Genomic DNA, 17,404 nt, shown 5'->3' with positions numbered 1-17,404 from the left:
CAAAACCTCTTCAAATCAACCTTGGTGCTGGTGGACACTGTCTGTCTGTGCAAACCCACAGGCCAGGGCATCTCTGGGGTCAGCGTGTCTCACGAGAGTTGGCCAGAAACCAGTGAGGCTTGTGTCTCCACCTGGCCTCTGCCTGAGGGTCCACCCCGGACTACAAACCAAAGCAGTGGGTGGCCTCTGTGACCAGGGTACACAGACAAGGGCACCACTCCAAGGGTCACTGGGGCTTCAGTAGCAGGAGGGACTGTGGGACCACCCAGGTCCTGTCTCCTCCCTCTAGGTGGGGCCTGCCTGCACCTGGTGGAGCCCGACAAGACCTGAGTCTGTCCCCAGGCTGGCTCCGTGCAGCTGAGCTGTGCTGTCTGTTCACATACCCACACCAACATCCATGTGGGAGCAAAAGTAAGGCAGGAGCTGCAACCCGTCTCAGCCCACACCCTCCCAGCCAAAGTCAGGGCCCTGGTGGTTCCCCTATACCCTCGGTCACCTGCCTCCTTTCTCTCCTACCCCTTAGGTCCGAAAGGACAAGGCCCTCTGGTCCTTGTGGGGCGCCCCTACACCCCCCTCCACTGAGGCACACATACAGACACTTTGATGCTGCAGTCCATGGGGACACAAAGAGTCAGTCGTGTCCGACACAAAGAGTCATTGAACTGATGGCCTGCTCACTTCTCAAGTGACTCAGTGGTAAAGAACCCGCCTGCTAATGCAGGAGACACAGGAGACTCTGGTTTGATCCCTCGGTGGAGAAGATCCCCTGGAGGAGGAAATGGTAACCTACTCCAGCATCTTGTCTGGAGTATTCCATGGACAAAGGAGCCTGGCGGGCGACAGTCCATGGGGTGGCAAAAAGAGCTGGACAGACTGAGCAAGCACACACACACACACACAACCTGCTCCAGACCCAGAGCCCTTAAGGCACCCCAACTGCCTCCTCTCACTGCCCTCTCCCCAGGCCCCTCCCTGGGCCCTGAACTGCAGCTCAAGTCCAGCTGTGGCCTGTGCCTGGGCACCGGGATCTCCTAGCTCTGTCCCCTCTGGTGCGTGGCCTCCCAGTCTCTCCACCCCCCGCCCCTCACCCCCGCGGCCCTCTTTGGTCCCTGCTCTGAGAGCAGCTGAGAGGAGTCGGGGGTCTGCACGTGTGGGGCAGCCGCTAGTATAAACACCGTGGTTCAAGAATCCGCGCTCCCTGCCCTCTCCCGAGCCCCAGAGCACCTTCCCTGGGCCCACAGGCGCGTCGCGGGTATTAGAACACAGGGGCGCCAGCGCCCCTCAGAGAGAACTGCAGGGAGCGGGGAGACCACAGCCCACCTTACTTCCGGCCCCGGGGGCGACCAAGTGCCCCACCAAGGGGAGTCAGCACCTGCTGTGGCTCTGACGCTTCTCCCAGTTTGTGGGGGCTGTCCCCGCGGTCACTTCCCACACTGTGCCGCTCACCAGTTCCCGGCTCACCCGCCCCCTCCAGCCCTGCGTGTGCACCCTGGGCCAGGTTCGCGCCGCTCTGGCCACGCGGCTGTCAACCCCGCCCCGCCCCGCCCTCGGTGACGCGCAAGGTCTGCGCCGCACGCCGAGCCCAGTTCTGTCATCTGGCGCCGCCGCGTGGGCGTGGCTATCTGGGTCCCTGCGTCGCCTCCCCGTCCCCCGGTCCCCAAGATCCCCGCGGCCCTGCAACCCTTGACCATGGCTTCCGCGGTCGCCAGCCCGCCGGAGGTGGTCCGCGCGGCGCAGAAGGACGACTACTACCGCGGCGGGCTGCGGAGCGCGGCGGGCGGCGCCTTACACAACCTAGCAGGTGAGGGCCGCTGCGGGGGCCGTGGGGGCGCGAGGCGGGGAGACGAGCCCCAGGCCCGCTGCTCAGCCCTCTGCAGGCTCGGTCTGACCCTGTGCGCCCCCCAAGACCTGAGCTGAAGGAAGGAACAGGTGCTCTGGTCTTTGACCCCTGCTGCAGAGGGCGGGGTTGGAGGCCAGGCACCAGGCGCGGAAGAGTTCACGGCTCTGCTGACACGAGGCTACCGTGGAGCAGGGGCGTTGGAGTCCAGTGTAGGGGCAATAGCGTGGGGTAGATTCCAGCCAACAGCGGGCTCCTTCGGAGCAGCTGAAGGGAAGCTGTACACTGGGGCCGGGTAGCCATGGGCCGGCCTTGAGCAAGAGAGGAACACGACAGGATCAAAACAAATGGCCCGTGTATTAATCTTGCTAACAGGTTCACTTACTCCATGTCAGACACTGCTCTCCGTGCTTCAGAACATTAACTCGTTTTAACACATGCCTGCCTGGAGGACCTGCTGCTATTACCCTCCTCAGAGACAGAAAAACGGGGATCCCAGAGATATAACTCACCTGAGCTCACAGCCAGCAGTGTTGGAGCTCGGGTTTGATGCTGGTCACTGTGTTACACTGCCTGTCCTTGTGGTTCCCTGGGTTCTAGAGCAGTTGCCTAGGTGGATCCTGGAGGGGGCATGGCTGCAGGTGGGTAGGTTCTCAGGACACTCAGAGCCCAGGTGAGGCAGGTGTCAATGGCAAGAGTGAACAGCGTGTGAGTCCAGGCAGCGAGCAGAGTGTAGGGGGCAAGTCAGGGGCTACAGGGCTGAGCCTGGGCAGCAGAAGCAAGGATTGTTCTGACCCTCATGCCCCACGGCCCCCAGCCCCTCAGGAATAACACGTACAGTTCCTCCTCTTAGGTGCGAAGAAGTGGCTGGAGTGGAGGAGAGAAGTAGAGCTGGTGTCGGATCTCGCCTACTTCGGCCTCACCACACTAGCAGGTAGCGGCCACAGTGCGACCTCCCGAGGGGCCCCGAGGACAGGAGAGGGCTGCCTGCAAAGGGAGCTTTCTGGAGGTGCTTCACAGTGTCCCCCAACTGGCCCACATGCAGTCTCTGGGAAGGAAGGGGCCCAAACCCCTCCCTAGGTGGGGGCCAGGCCCTGAGTCCAGGCCAGGCCTCTGGAAGCCCTGAGGTTCCCTGTCACGTCTGTCTGGGACTGTTTCTCCGCAGCTGAACCCGTGGTCCAAGAGGGGTCCCAGCACTGCGCCCTACCACAGGGCGTGGGCTGTGAGTATCATCCTTTGGAGGGGAGGTGGGGGCCCGGTAGAGGAGATCGCTGAGGCCCCTCTCCCTGCAGGCTACCAGACCCTTGGGGAGGAATACGTCAGCGTCGTGCAGGTGGGCCCATCACAGCGCCACGTGCCCTCAAGGCTGCGACGCGGGATCCTGGTGGCGCTGCACACCGTCCTGCCCTACCTGCTGGATAAGGCCCTGCTCCACCTGGAGCACGAGCTGCAGGCCACCGGCGATGGCGCCTGGCCCTTGCGGGGCAGCCTGGCCCCCAGCAGCCAGTCAGGGATGAGGCGCTGGGTGCACCGGTGCACGGCCGGCCTGACGGAACAGCAGCAGGGGGTGCTCCTGCGCGCCGTGTCAGCGCTCAAACAGGGCCTCGGGTGCCTCCAACGTCTCCACGTGGCCTGGTTCTACATCCATGGTGCCTTCTACCACCTGGCCAAGAGGTTCACAGGCATCACCTACGTAAGTAACAGGTCTGGCTTGTCTGCGGAGGCTGTTCTTCGGGGACTATGCCCGCAAGCAGTCACAGGGCTGGAGCTGAAATCCCCACTGGAAGCATGGGTCTTGTCGGGTCCTAAAAGACCGGAGGAAGTCTGGTTTCCAAAAACCCTGATGAGGGTGGGGTGAGTCTTTTTTCCACTGCTAGTACCTGTGGCCACCTTGCTGTATACCCGGGCTCCTGGGCCCTATGCCCACCCCATCCAGGCCGTCCTGACAGAGGGTCAGGTTTGGGGACATCCCCCTGAGGGTGACCAGATAGCAACCACATGGACCCCGTCGCCACCAGCATCCCTGCTGGCCTCCCACCTGGGGAGGTTTGGTGGTCTCTGCCCACCACAGGGACTCCAACCCTGCTGGGTCTCAGCTGATGCCCTGGCTTCAAGGTTCATCCGGAAGGCCTCCCCTCGGGCCCCACCTCCCGAGGGTCTCCAGGCTCTTCCCCACCACTCGCCTCCCCTGGCAGGGGTATCCAGTGCCTCTGCGCCGCCTCCTCCCAGCTCCAGTGCTCACTGCCCTCACACTGCCCGCTGCGTCAGGTGTCTGTCGAGCTACTGCCACCCACTCGGGGCCTCGGGGCAGCCACGGGGGCTCTTCCTCCACAGACACCAGGGCCCCACCTCTTGGGCTCTGGCTGGTCTGGCTAACCCGACAGTCCCTGCTCCCAGCTAGGGAAGGAGACGGCAGTGGAGGGCAAGTAGCTTTCCATTGGAGGATGTGGCTGGGAGTCCCAGCCTGCAGAATCACACGGTCAGCCCAGGGCCTTGATACAAGCAGGAGCTTCTGTTTCCAGATGGGGCTGAATAGCAGGTCCGCCATGCAGGGCTCCCCTGCCGTCCGCAGGGCTCCCCAGCTCAGGCCTCTTTGCTGGTTCCTTTTCTGTGAGGCTTGGGTGCCTAGCAGTCCCCTTCCCACGATGCCTTGCTTGCAACCAGTGACCTGCAGGCTCCATCACCACCCTCCTTGCTCAGTGCTGGGCCCACCAGGCACTCCTGCCCAACCCGCAGCCAGAGGGCAGGCTTGGCTTAATCCCACCTGAAGGCTAGGCCCTTGGGCTGCTCAGTGCCTCGCGCCCTCTGAGCACGTGACTGTCCTCCGGGTCTCTGACAGCTCCGTGTCCGCCGCCCGCTTGCCGAGGACCCTCGGGTTCGCGCCAGCTACCAGCTGCTGGGGCTGGTGTCCCTGCTGCACCTGGCGCTGGCCGCAGGCCTGCAGCTCTACGGCTTCCAGCAGAGGCAGCGTGCCCGGAGGGAGTGGAGGCTGCAGCGCGGCCTGTCCCACCGCAGGTGCATGGGGCAGGGCGGCAGCGTAGGGTAGGGGCTGGCTCCCCAGGTGCCCGGCAGGACTCCGGCTCAGTTGTGTCCCATCCACCCACTCCCACCAGGAACCATACAGAGGAAAGAGCAGTTTCCAGAAACCCACTGTGCACGCTGTGCTTGGAGGAACGCAGGCATTCGACGGCCACACCCTGCGGCCACCTGTTCTGCTGGGAGTGTATAACCCACTGGAGCGACACCAAGGTGGGCGCCTGGAGCATTCCTGTCCCCAAAACCGCCTGTCATTTGGGGTAGGGGCGTACTTCTAGAAGCCTCCAGGTAGGCTGGACCCAGGGCAATGTCTGGAGTCAGGGCACTGCACTGGTGAAAGGTGAAGCTCCAACCCAGAAAGGCAGGCCCTAGAGTCCTGGGGCCAGAGCTCAGCCTTGAGACCTTGGAGTGTACGGTCCAGCAAGCCAGGGGGCCAGAGCAGGGGACTTAGCTCGTAGGCCTGTAATGGTTCCGGGCAGGGGCAGCCCCCGGGCCCCCGTGTACCTCCCCATCTCTTCCGGGGGCCTGAGGCCCAGCCTGCCTGGTTCCTCAGCCCACAGGGCCCCAGGGGCGGGGGTGCTGCAGCCTCCTCCTGGGGTCCAGGCCACCCTGCAGAGGCCCCAGGAACACAGGCACTGCCTCCCACACGGCCCATGTGGGGCACGTGCCCTCACAGGAGGGACCCAGTCCCAAGGGGTGGGGACAGGACACTCAAGTTCACATCCCAAAACTCCTGGGAGGCTCTGGGTAGCCATGGTCCTTCAATGGCCAAGCACCCTCCCCATCCCGCATCACCTGTGGCCTCACCGTCCCCTCACTGGTCACTGTCCCTGCCATGCGCCCCGACTGCCCGCAATGTCTCAAAAAATGCTCTAAGAGACGTGGGTACATCCCTGTTTTATTGGAGATGCTGTGCCGGGTGCGGCCTGTGACTGTCCCCCCTCTCCCCAGACGGAGTGTCCCCTCTGCAGGGAGAAGTTCCTCCCCCAGAAGCTGGTCTACCTGCGGCACTACCGCTGACCCCTTGCTGGAAGAGCAGTCTTATTCTTGTCGACTTCACCTGCACAGACATCAAGAAAGTCTCAAGACTTTTGTCACGTGTGATACCGTGCCAGCTGCCAGGAGGATGGGCGCCGGACCTGGACTTGGACCTGGCTAATGCAGGCCTGCAGGGCAGGCTGGGTGGGGACCTGCTGGGCGGCCAGTCCACCCTCAGAACGCCCCTCCCTTCCCCAAACCAGTCACTCATAGGGCGGGGCCTGACTGACCTGGAGCCCAGCACCAGCAGTTTGCTTTCCCAGCATGATAATCCTGCAGCCCAGAAGACCCACAGACTTCACCCTTGTCACTGAAGCTGGCTTTGGAGGGCGGGAGCACAACTGTTACCAGAAAGCCAGAAGCTGTCATCAACCGTAACACCTCTGGCACATGCCTTCTAGTGAATGGTCAAGTCTGCTTCCCATTCTAGAACACGGCAGTGTGTGTTCCAGCCTCACCACAGGAGGGGTCTCCTCCCACGTGGAGCACCTAGCGGGCCAGCCAGCTTGCCGTCACCACTCACCACTGTGGCCAGCCTGCTTCCTGCCACCTTTGTTATCTTCAGGTTTTTAGATCTGCTTAAATCCTGCAGACTGGATTTTGGCGTAGGCATCCTTACAGCACCAATTCCACAGAAGTGCTGGTGTGCTGACGCTGTGAGGGGTGCACACACCCATGTGGAAGGGCCTCTTCTCCACATGACTTGGTGGCCAAGGCCCTCAAGAGGCGGAGGTCAGCCCCACAGACGGGCTGTGACCGCGGGCCCTGCTCCAGGCAGGTAGGAGCACAGGGGGAGGCTCCGTGGGTCCTAAACCCCATCCTCACACTGTCAACGAGTGGCTGCAAGTTGCCGTCAAGTCTCACATCAGCGCACTTACTGGGACAACAGTATGAGCAAGTCGAGAGCACAAGCGCTGCAGCTGCCACGGCCTGGTAACAGGTACTGATCTGAACATCATTTACGTGTGAAGTTTAAAATTCGGGTCAGGTACACAAAGATCTTCATGTGGCCTCTTAAAAGCAAGAGCTGCTTAGTTCAGATTTGCAAAAACTGGCAAAAAAGAAGCCATGAGGGGAACACTTGAGGTCCAAAACCGAGACAGATGGAAACGGCGCTTGGAGCCGGGAGTCAGCGGCGTGGCAGTGTGACCACCTCCCAGGGCGGCTGGGCGCCCCGCGGGCCCTCGTGGTGCAGGAGCTGTGGTGGGTTAGATAGAGACTACACAAGAGCGGGGACATTGTCTTTAATAAAGTTGGAATTAAAAAGTCACTTAGTAAAATGTTTACGAGTATTGGTTTTTATCACATCAAAAAAGCTGACATGCAGGTTAAAGTTGTTTCCCCGTAGAAAGTGAGAAGCCGTGTGTTAAAGCCCACGGCACTGGCCCTCCTGCCAGATGCCTCTGAAAGGGGCTGCTGCCGAGAACACACTTAAAACAACTCTTGACGTATCAAAGAAAGGTGTCAAAATAACCTCAAACAATTAAAATATATATTTGTAATTCCAGGCCCTCAAAAGCAATCATGGTGGTTAAGAACAAAGTTTTGAGTCATCATGGTAGAGGCCAACTCGACACATCTCCCGTGAGATGAACTGGGAAACTGGCATTGGAACCCGAAGCTAAGGGAGCGGCTGCTCCGGTGGGCGCGCATCCTCCACGCGGGCGGCAGGCATCCTCAGAGGCAGCAGCCAGGCGTCCTAGATCCCTCTGCGGGCTTGACCCCACCGCCAGCCGGCCGGCCGGCCACCCACCCTCCCCAGACCACCCGGCTGTCCCCCAGCCTGCGTTCCACTACAAGTCCGGCGTCTGCACACCTGACCGGCTGGAAAATAAATCAATGCGATTCGGTTTAAATGCCAGTTTCTTCAAAAACCTGATACTTCAGTTACAAATAATCGAAGCTTCTTTTTAGAAAGAAAATAACTCCCTTGTACTCAACTACTGTATGTGAGAAGAGAAGGCGCCGTGAGGTGGCAGGTGGCCGTCTAGCTGGCGAATGTCTTGCCCGCGTCCTCTTTGCCCTTGTATGTCCTCTTGCCGTGCGTGAATGGGATGTACCGGTACTTGATCATGTGCTGGGACAGACAGACAGAAACATCTCAGCATGGCCTCCCCATGGCCCAACTCCCCTCCAGCTCTGAGCCCATCTTTGCTGCACGCAGGCAGGAAGCCAGGGCTCCTCAGACACCCCGTCCCCCTACCGCCTGGCTGAGCCAGCTGAGCTGCTAGAAACCTCAGGGGTAGGAGACAGGTTTCATGACCCCCACCCTGTGTGCAGAACAAACTAGAGCTACTAAGCTGGGGACCTGGGATTGGGGAAGAAAAGGACAAAGCGGAGCCGCCCTGTCACCAAGTATGGCTTAGGGTGATGGTGGCATCACATGACGCATCCTGGGCCCTGACTGTCCCCTGGATGATGTGCCAGACCTGAGGGTGTGACCTGAGGCTGTGCTGAGGACCTGGCCCTGTACACGGACCAGACACAGCGGCTGTGGCTCATGCCAGTGGCAAGCGCACACACCCACCAGACTGCACAGCCCCGGTGTCTCGGACCGAAGCGTAGCTCAGAGCTCCTGACGCCAGGCATGCTGTCTCACGGCACAGCAGCACCTGAGCTTTACCTTTATCTGCCTCTTCATGGTGATACAGAACAGCATGATGAAGTACATCACCAGGATGGGCCAGAACACCGGGACGTTGAAGGCCTCAAAGAAGGTGCACACCATGGCCACCAAGATGCCCTTGGTCGCCGCGTGCCTGTGGAAGGAGAGGTCAGTGGTCAGCACAGGAGGCGGCCCTGGGGGGCGGGGTCTCCTCCAGAAGCGGGTGGGAGCTACGTGTGGCGTGTGTCACGTACCACATGTGACACAGACGCAAAGCGTAAAATGAGCAGTGGGGGTGCTGGTGCTGCTCAGGCTGGTGGCTGGACAGGGATGCCATGTGCTGCAGGGGCACGTCTAGAAACCCAGTCCCAAGCCTCCAGCCCAAGTCCCACATGCCTGGCAGGCTGTCCCCGTGGCCAAGCAGCATCCCGTCAAACAGGTGCAACTAGACCTCAGGGCCACCCGCCCTCCAGCTCAGGGTCAAGCACTCCAGGGTCGCAGCCCTACTTCAAGTGCACCTGGCTCTCCCTTTCTAGCACGCAAAGGCTACCCCAGAGCGCAGACAGGACCCAGCCTCGCCTGCTTCCCACCCCTCCCCTAGGAGCCCTAGGCCCAGCACTTCACACCCAACTGGGGCTGCACCCGCACCAGGAGGGCAGGGTGAAGACGCCAATGGCACAGAACAGGACGGACACACTCACAGACCCTCCCACTTCCCCAGCCAGCGGGGTCATCTCCACCCCCCTCTCACACTCATCATTACATCACACACACGGGACCACCTCCAGGAGGCCTACAGACAAGTCAACCCCTCTTCACACCAACACCTGCCCTGTGCTCAGGTCATCCAAGAACCAAGCGGGGAGGGAGCTAGTCCCCTCAGTGCACAGCAGCGTACCCCCAGAGGCCGAGTCAGTCACCTACCCAGGACCCTCCACCCCGAAGCAGCCCCCTTTTTGTGGCTTCAAGGCACAATGATGTTACTTTGCAACCCAGAGCAGGGTGGGCCCTGGAGGCCCCTAGGACCCTCCATGCCCAGCAGGCATATCTCACATTCTGGGTGAGACAACGTCCAAGACAGGGAAACACACTAGAGCTGGCGTTTCTCTGAGGAGTCTAGGCTGCCAGCTCACCAGAACCAAAACACCTGCCCAGCTCAGAGCCACATGTGGAAACAAGCACAGCGGGGAGGAGCATGGGGGGAGGAGCACGGGATGGCGGGCAGCACAGAGAGCACGTGAGAAGGACCGTGTGGAAGAAAAAGGGGGAACACACGGGGAGGAGCACAGGTGGTGGTACAAGGGTGGGGCGAGATGAACACGGGGGCAGGACCACGGGGGATGAGGGACTCACCAGAACTTAAACTCTGGGAGCCTCCTGATGAAGGGTCGGAACTCCTCGTTCTGTTTGGTGGGTAATGAGGGGCCGTCGTCTGAAAGGTCAGAGTCAGCAGGGTGAGGCGGGCAGTCCCGTCCTTCCTACAGCTCTAAGCTCCCTAGGGCTTTGAACCAACAGCCCTGACACATGAAACCCAGACTTTAACAAAAATTTCGGCTGATTTAGAAACATTCACAGCTTTAGATTTGTATGAGAATTTCTTGTTAAGACTACTTCAAGAGATCGTGTAAAAAATTCACCCCATGCCAATTTTCAGGAACCCATCAACCGGACGACATGAGACCTGAAGGGAAGGGGAGAGATGAGCACACACAGCCACGAGCAGGCAGAGGCGGGAGCCGTGTTGGCTCGAGAGGGCGCTGGGCTCGGGACAGCTGCCCTCCGCCACGAGCCAGGAATCCCACCCCACCCCACCCAGGAAGGTGCCCTCCCCAGTGACACATGGAGAAACTGAGGCCTACAGACAGGCCTCTTGCTTTCTAATTCCCCAAATGGCAACAGTAAATGAAAGGGTTGTTTCCTTTGATATTTCCATCAGATACTCCACAGAGAAAACACACTGTTCTAGTCACGATCTGCAGTCTGGACAGTGTCTCTGCCACAACAAGCAGGATCCCATGGGCTCCACAGGAGCTGCAGCGGGTGTTACCAACATGGCAGCGTTGGCCCAAATGAAGGCCTCAGCATCTGGTCATGCACCACCTCATCCCCAGCTGGCTGGCAGGCATGCACTGAGGCCTCCATCTGGCCCAGGTATGCCAGGAGCAGCCAGAGCCAAGAACTCTTCAACCCACTGTCCTGGGACATTGGGGCCAGTGGCCTCAGTGAGCCACGCCAACCAGTATGGATGCCTGCTTTTGCGAGAAGGGACCCTGGCTAGGCCACCTGCCCAGGAGGCAGGCCCCGGCTCACCCCCACCCTACCCCTCCATCCCACCCCTGAACCGGCTACAGAGCCCCAAGGCTCAGTTTCCTCATCTGCCAAACACAGAAAGGAAAAAGCGCCCACCTCCTGTGACTGTGACAGGGTTTATCAAGTCCTTCTACAAACAAACTTGCCAGAATCACAGAAGTTCCAAGTACATTTTAAACACCTAAAGAACAGTCTCCAAAGTTGAGATTTCAAATGTTTCTGGAGAAAAAAGTTCTGTGAAGCACATAAAATCACAACTCTCCCCAAAGAGCAAAGGAGGCACACTTCACTGTACCTGAATCTTCCATTAACGAAGGGTCCACTTTTGGAGAAAGGAAAGCTATGAACAGATTCAGGTGGTAGATTCCCAAGGCATAGGTCACGATGTACCAACCCTAGAAGAGAAGGAACACGGTCAGTGAGGCCACCCTGAACCCAGTCCTCATCTGGACTGAACCCACGTGGACACAAGCTCAGAACAAGTGACAGAAGAGCAGTAAGCGACCACAGTGACAGTGAGTCTCAGGCTGCATTGTGGGTCTTAAGCATGGACAAGCCAGCGTCCGGTTAAATGCACCCAAAACCTGAAGCCACCAGAGCCCCAGAAGATAGCAGAAACAGGGTGCTTCACAAAGCCACACACCCAAGCTGCACACCCAGGTCACAGGTCTGTCCTCGCCAGCAGCCCCCAACCTGGACACAGGCCCCGAACCAGCCCAAGACCTGAGAGTTCAGCTCCCTGCAGCAGGTGGCTGGCACCACACACACCGTGCGAGGACTGCTCACAACCTCTGCCCAGAAGAAATCCAGAACCAGAAAATCAGGAAACCAACGACTCAGAGTATTACGGAGAAAAACCTTCCTCAGGAGACACAGAGGAGGGCGTACGTCTGCCACTGGACTTCTTGGTCGCATGGAACACGGCATCTTAGTTCCCCGACCAAGGATCGAACCTGGGCCCCGCACTGGAGGTCCTAACCACTGGACTGCCAGGGAAGTCCTCAGCTCATTCTTAAAGGAGTGAGTTTATCCAATGAGAACCAGAACTGCGCTGCATGACCAATTCTAAAAGCCCAAATGTTTTCACACAAACCAGTTGAGATCTGTCACGCTGGCATTTGATGTCCTGATACCTTAAAAAATGTTCAAGTGAGACAACAAAATCCTAAATGTGAAAAATTAACAGCTGAGTTGAGGCTGGAGGGATGTCAAATCAGGCATGGACTTGGTGAGTCTAACCTGGGAAACTAGCCTGTACGAAACACACCCCCATCCTGCCCAAATCCCCCAATTCAAGGTTTCGAGGTCACTCTTTCCATGAAGACTGGACCAAGTCCAATTTCTTAAGAACACCTAAACCCAAGCACAGCAAACAACATTAACTGTAGACTGCCGACACAAACCGTGCCTGCTGCAGAGCTGCTCCAGGCCTGCCACCTCTGCACTGAGCAGGGTTAGGCTTCCTCTCAGAAACACAGACACAAGCACCACCACCAAGGATGAGTCTCTACACTCGGCCGAGGGGACAGTTTCCCCCAGGGCTGGACGCAGGGCAGTGTCCAATGGGTGGAGTACCTGTCCTCACACCCATCCTTCTTAACCTGGGAGACACCCAGGAAGATGGGTCTGCTCTCATGGAGGAAACAGCTGTCCTGCCCAGGGCAAAAAGCCCCGGACGAGGCCTAAGCCTCCCTGCTCTCAGGGTTCAGGGAGGACGCCCGGCCCCTGGGAGAGCCCTCAGTCATCTCACCTGGTCTTCCTCGGATGCCAGCCTGTCTCATGCACCCAGGGAATGAGGTGGCCAGTCCAGAAGGTGAGTTTGTCCCCAGCCCCCAGGAGGCCCAGCCAAGGGGTACCAGGAGGTCCCCTGAGCAGACCAGGACACTTCTACCCCAGAGACAGAAGGAGAAACAACCCTCCCACCTGCACACCAGGCCAGGTCCCGCCCCACCGACCTGCAGCAGGTAAACGCGGATCATGTAGATGAAGCTCAGGCCCAGCGTCACCACCCATCTCACGGCCGTGTGTGGCGTAGACTTGTCCAGCCAGGACTGGTAGATCTAGGAGGGACACAGACTGTGTTACGGCCGCCCTGGGGTTCCCGCTGCACAGCACGCCTGCTGCTGACCTGCGCGCCGAGCGGTGACTACAATTAATCCAAAAGTTACTTGCGACAGTTCTGGAGACGCACTTGTTCTTTAACCAAAGATATTACAGATCTCTCTCACAGCCGATGGCCCCACAGCATCGGCCCGAGAGGCCATCGTGGGGAGACAGAGAGGACAGCAGAGACAGAGGAATGTTACCACTCTGCACCTGGGGCTCAGCGGCAGGTCCTGTCCCGTAGCCGCTTACCCTGGAGCCGGTCCCGCCCGCCCAGCAGTGGAGGGGCAGGGGGCGAGGAATGGACACAGCTGCAGAGCAAATGGCCAAATTCCTAGATTCACACATGTGCACACATGTCTACGTACGTGTGTACATCTGTGTAAGTATTTAACTAATATACACGTCTGCATTCTCATTTTGATTTGAAATTAATTCCGATTTTTAAGTTCTAATTATGAAAAATTTTATTCATTCATAAGAGAGAATGTGTGCCCACAGAGGCCCATGACCTGGCTTCAATAATTATCAAGTTTTCCAGATGCTATTTTTTTTTCTTTTAAAAGTCAACACAGTTTTAGTTTAGCCCCAGGGGGGCTACCAGGACACTTACACTCCATGGGGAAATGCCCCAGGGTCAAGTCTCATTTAAATGTGGCTGCTGCTGCTAAGTCGCTTCAGTCCTGTCTGACTCTGTGAGACCCCATAGACGGCAGCTCACCAGGCTCCGCCGTCCCTGGGATTCTCCAGGCAAGAACACTGGAGTGGGTTGCCATTTCCTTCTCCAGTGCATGAAAGTGAAAAGTGAAAGTGAGGTCGTTTAGTCGTGTCCGACTCCTAGCGACCCCATGGACTGCAGCCTACCAGGCTCCTCCGTCCAAGGGATTTTCCAGGCAAGAGTATTGGAGTGGGGTGCCACTGCCTTCTCCTTAAATGTGTATACAGCTCTGCAACCCCAAACCAACCTGTCCAAGTCGTGTGAAAAATCTGTAGACCACAGACGGCTTCCCATGGACAGAATCTCCCACACTGTCACCTTCAGACATTCTGTAAACCAAGAAAAACACAAAACACTTTTATACTAAATAAACAGCATTCAAGCACCTAATCACTGCCCTATTTCCATCAACACCACCGAGCAGGTTTTTCCAGTATTCACTATTTCACACACGTGGAGGCTTCCAGCCTGTGTCTTTACCACGAGTCATCCAGGAAAGAGAAAGAAGCCAGCAACATGCTCTGGTGGAGCCAGGAGGCCACATGACATGCAAAGCAGCGCCGGTGGACTTTCATTTCCGCTCCTGTCACCTGCTCACACTCCTCCCACCAGTCCCAGGGCCACCCCGCTGGCTACAAAGTCCTGTGGACACATTCCCTGGGGCCAGTCTGCAGCACAGGTGGCTACACCCACCTCCCCAAGGCTCTCCAGACTCGCCCGCTGCCAGCATCTCCTCCTGCCGCTCCACAGGCTCCCAAGTAGCCCCTCTTCTCTAGGCCCCACCTGGTCTCTGTCCAGGCTGCTCCCCACGGTGCCAGGCCCTGTCCAGACCAGGTCCCCACTCCATGGCCAGGATTCCCAGTAGCCGTCTGTCTGCGCCCCAGTTCCTTATCTGTGCGTGGAGGTAACCCTATCTGCTCCTGACTACTTCATCCGACCGCGCGACTCCATGAGGACTCAGCACATGAGAGCCCAAATCGCCAAGAGAAGGGTGGGCACCGTCACCCCTATGCCACAGCAGCACGTCAGCCTCAGATAGTCCAGGCCACTTGCTCAAAGTCAAGAGCAGCTCTGGCCTTGGCTCCTGCAGCCCAGCATGGCCCCCACCTGAACCGCAGAACAAAAAGGAAGCAGAGGGCAGAAGGCCATGCCAGTCCAAAGCTGGTGAAGATGCTAGGGACAAGCTCTCACTGCCCCCATACCATGGGCGGCTTCCTCCCCACCTGTGGCACCATGGCAGGGCTGGGGACCAGAAGTGGACTCCAACATGGAGCCCACTGCCCCTGAGTGGTATGGTCATGCAGCCACCGTTCCTCATCTGGAAGGTGGCACAGCAGCCCTTCCCATTTGGGCAGACACCTGAGGCGTCCAACGGTCTGAGCCTTGTTCGGCCTCTTCACTGCCAGGCTAGAGCCTGGATCTGCACATCCTCCCTGAATGCACCCGCTAGTTAGCAGGCTCACAACATGATCCTAGATCCCAGATGGAACACAGTACCAATTGCAGTGGGTCCTTGAACAAACGCAGGGGCGTCAGCCCCAGCAGTCAACGATCCAAGTATAACTTTAGAGTCAGTCTCTGGACCTGCAGTTCAACCAATCGCAGATTGTGCAGTACTGCGGTACTGTTCTCATGAAAAAAATCCACACGAGAGTGGACCCGTGCAGTACAAATCCATGCTGTTCAAGGGTCAACAGTACAACTTTGATATGCAGATAATCTGAGCAATCCCACAAGCACCAGCACATCTGCGCTAGAACGTCTACTCTGATTCCGTAACACCATTTCCTGGAGCCCAGCAGTGGAGGGGCAGAGTGCCAAGGAGACCCAGAAATGCCCTTTGCTTTCCTGGGAGCCACAGTGAACTGTAGCTCCTAGCCCTGTCTTTTGGGGAAGTTTGCCTTTATATTCAACTGGGGAAAATTTCCTATTTTCAAAAGGGCTAAATTAGAGAAGGCCAGCCACGCTATTTAGACCAAAGTCAGGCCAGAAGAAAGCTGTATCAGTAACATCATTTATCCTACGATTCCATACAAATTTTTCCCTATTTTACTTTTTTATGACTAAAGTGTCTACCATTTAAATGCCTTTACTTGAATTGAGGTATTAAAATTAACATTAGACAAACACCTGCTATTCCTCTAAAGTATGCCCTACACAGAGACAACCGCTTCTAAGTCTCGTTCTCTTAACTGAATGTGTGAAAGATCTGCCCACGACATGTTGACCAACTTCAGGTCACCTGACATAAGACATTTACATTAACATAACTCCACGCCTTGGCTGAACTCCCATCAACATTAAGAAGGTGAACTTTGGATCAAATGGCCTGTCTATGGCGTGACTCGCAGGCCACTGTGGCCCTCCCCACTCCAGTCTGTGAAACAGGGCCACAGCATCTCAGCACCGCCCCCCAGGCCTTTGGTGGGGAGTCAGCAGCCAGCCTTGTTAGAACCAGTGTGGGGCCCGGTTCTAACCAGAAGCACCCCCAGGAGGAAGGCAGCAAGCTGGCCTTGTTCGGACTTGTTTCCAATCAGGGTGGCCGTCACACAGCTGGGGTGTCTGCAGTCCTCTGCAGTTCCAAGGCCACTTCTGACTGCTTTCTGCCTCATTTCTCTATTTCCTCCTACTAGAATGCAAGCTCCTGGAAGGGGAGCCTTGTCCCTCCACTGCCGGCTCCGTTATCCATGAGGCCAGACACAGAGCTAGCAGTGGGTTAAGTTCTCTGTCGGATGTCACTGCCTCAGGCTCAGCCACAAAGGAAACAAAGAAAAAAACAAGATCAAACTGTTCCAAACAGAGACCAGGAGTATCACTTATGCAGGTTTGTGGGCATTGTACCAGAGTCATCACTGCACCTGTCTGTGGAGCTGTCCCCACGCAGACGCATCCCACACCGAGGACAGTCCTGCCTGGCACCGTTTGGTTCCCTCTATGTCTCCCCTCATCCCCTGCCCCCTTTCTCCCGGGTCCCGAGCCTGGTAATTTCCCACACTTTCATCCTCCGATGTTGTTCTCTTCGCTGAAAGGCCCTTCCAGACCTCACCCACCCGAGTGCTCGGCCAGGGCTCACGGCCGGCTCCTTTCCCTGGGCACGACCACCTTCCCGTCTCCACCACGCCTGCACCACCAAGACCTGGGGGCCCTATATTCACCTACAAGGAGAGCTCCACCTTACACATCTCCGGGAATGAGACCAATCCGACCGAATAGCAGGCGCCCAGGGACGCTCCCAGGCCTATGTGCCTGGGGCAGGTTTCCGGGGGCAGCTGTGGGACAGCACGCGGGGCGCCGTCGGGCGGGTTAGCCCGAGCGCTCGGGATCTTCGGTGTGCAGAAGGGCCAGGACTCGACCCCGAGCGACCCAAGTCCACCGCGGCGCTTCCTACCCAAGTCCCGCAGGCCGCCCTGGATCGGCGAGGACACCGAGGTCCCACGGCCCCGGGCAGGCAGCCGACCCCTCCCAGGACGCGCTGCCAGGGAACTGGAGCCGGTCACCGCGGCGACCCCGGGGGTCCGGCCCTGCCCCAGTCTCACGCGCGCCCCTCAGGACCACGGCACCCGCCCGACCCCAGCCCCGCCCCGCCCGCCAGCACCTCGCGGTCCACTGCGGCCGAACGCGGTCTCCCGAGGGCCGCGGGAAGGAGGACGCGGGTGGCTGCCGCGCCGGCGTTTCGCTCGGTCCGGGAAGGGGCAACCGAGCACTTCCGCTCAGTCCTGCGCGGCACCGCCTCCCGGGCTTCCAAGATGGCCGCCGG

The 17,404-nt window shown here is 58.4% G+C and overlaps 2 protein-coding genes across 14 annotated transcripts; one reads left to right on the top strand and one right to left on the bottom strand.

The window, feature by feature from the left end:
- The first annotated feature begins 1,600 nt into the window (after positions 1–1,600).
- PEX10 (peroxisomal biogenesis factor 10) lies at positions 1,601–7,767 on the top strand. 11 transcript variants are annotated; one of them, XR_015142743.1, is made up of 8 exons: positions 1,601–1,801; positions 2,691–2,771; positions 3,003–3,059; positions 3,130–3,530; positions 4,677–4,852; positions 4,951–5,086; positions 5,825–6,851; positions 7,420–7,767. XR_015142743.1 is itself a non-coding variant. In XM_086342540.1 (7 exons), exons 1-7 carry the CDS (start codon positions 1,690–1,692, stop codon positions 7,444–7,446), a joined length of 990 nt encoding a protein of 329 aa, XP_086198666.1. In that variant the 5' UTR covers positions 1,601–1,689; the 3' UTR covers positions 7,447–7,767. The 11 variants fall into 11 exon arrangements, 7 of the variants coding, with proteins under 7 accessions (XP_086198666.1, XP_086198665.1, XP_086198668.1 ...); XR_015142744.1 differs by lacking the exon at positions 3,003–3,059; XR_015142741.1 differs by lacking the exon at positions 4,677–4,852.
- On the bottom strand, positions 7,140–17,388 carry RER1 (retention in endoplasmic reticulum sorting receptor 1). Of its 3 annotated transcripts, none has more exons than XM_086342547.1 (7): positions 17,242–17,388; positions 13,895–13,982; positions 12,782–12,886; positions 11,122–11,221; positions 9,870–9,948; positions 8,535–8,670; positions 7,140–7,988 (listed from the first exon to the last, which is right to left on the bottom strand). In XM_086342547.1, exons 2-7 carry the CDS (start codon positions 13,973–13,975, stop codon positions 7,899–7,901), a joined length of 591 nt encoding a protein of 196 aa, XP_086198673.1. In that variant the 5' UTR covers positions 13,976–13,982; positions 17,242–17,388; the 3' UTR covers positions 7,140–7,898. The 3 variants fall into 3 exon arrangements, with proteins under 3 accessions (XP_086198673.1, XP_086198670.1, XP_086198671.1); XM_086342544.1 differs by having other exon boundaries at positions 13,895–13,976; positions 17,243–17,388; XM_086342545.1 differs by lacking the exons at positions 12,782–12,886; positions 13,895–13,982; positions 17,242–17,388 and adding an exon at positions 11,550–11,999.
- Positions 17,389–17,404: the final 16 nt, after the last annotated feature.

This window comes from Bos grunniens, chromosome 16 (genome assembly GCF_055505025.1).
Source record: "Bos grunniens cultivar Pamir isolate PY7600 chromosome 16, Bosgru_T2T1.0, whole genome shotgun sequence".
Classification (NCBI taxonomy): Eukaryota; Metazoa; Chordata; class Mammalia; order Artiodactyla; family Bovidae; genus Bos; species Bos grunniens.
Note: the sequence above shows the minus strand (reverse complement) of the source record. Positions and strands in the feature narration are given on the sequence as shown.

Excerpts from the sequence above, each read along its gene's own strand:
- PEX10 (XM_086342536.1), top strand. The coding sequence starts at position 1,690 with ATGGCTTCCGCGGTCGCCAGCCCGCCGGAGGTGGTCCGCGCGGCGCAG. Across the intron at positions 3,060-3,129 it reads CCTACCACAGGGCGTGGGCT|GCTACCAGACCCTTGGGGAG; the intron begins GTGAGTATCATC and ends CTCTCCCTGCAG. Across the intron at positions 5,087-5,824 it reads CCCACTGGAGCGACACCAAG|ACGGAGTGTCCCCTCTGCAG; the intron begins GTGGGCGCCTGG and ends CCCTCTCCCCAG.
- RER1 (XM_086342545.1), bottom strand. The coding sequence starts at position 11,753 with ATGCCGTGTTCCATGCGACCAAGAAGTCCAGTGGCAGACGTACGCCCT. Across the intron at positions 9,949-11,121 it reads TTCGTTAATGGAAGATTCAG|ACGACGGCCCCTCATTACCC; the intron begins GTACAGTGAAGT and ends CTGACCTTTCAG. Across the intron at positions 8,671-9,869 it reads CTCCCAGAGTTTAAGTTCTG|GCACGCGGCGACCAAGGGCA; the intron begins GTGAGTCCCTCA and ends CTCCTTCCACAG.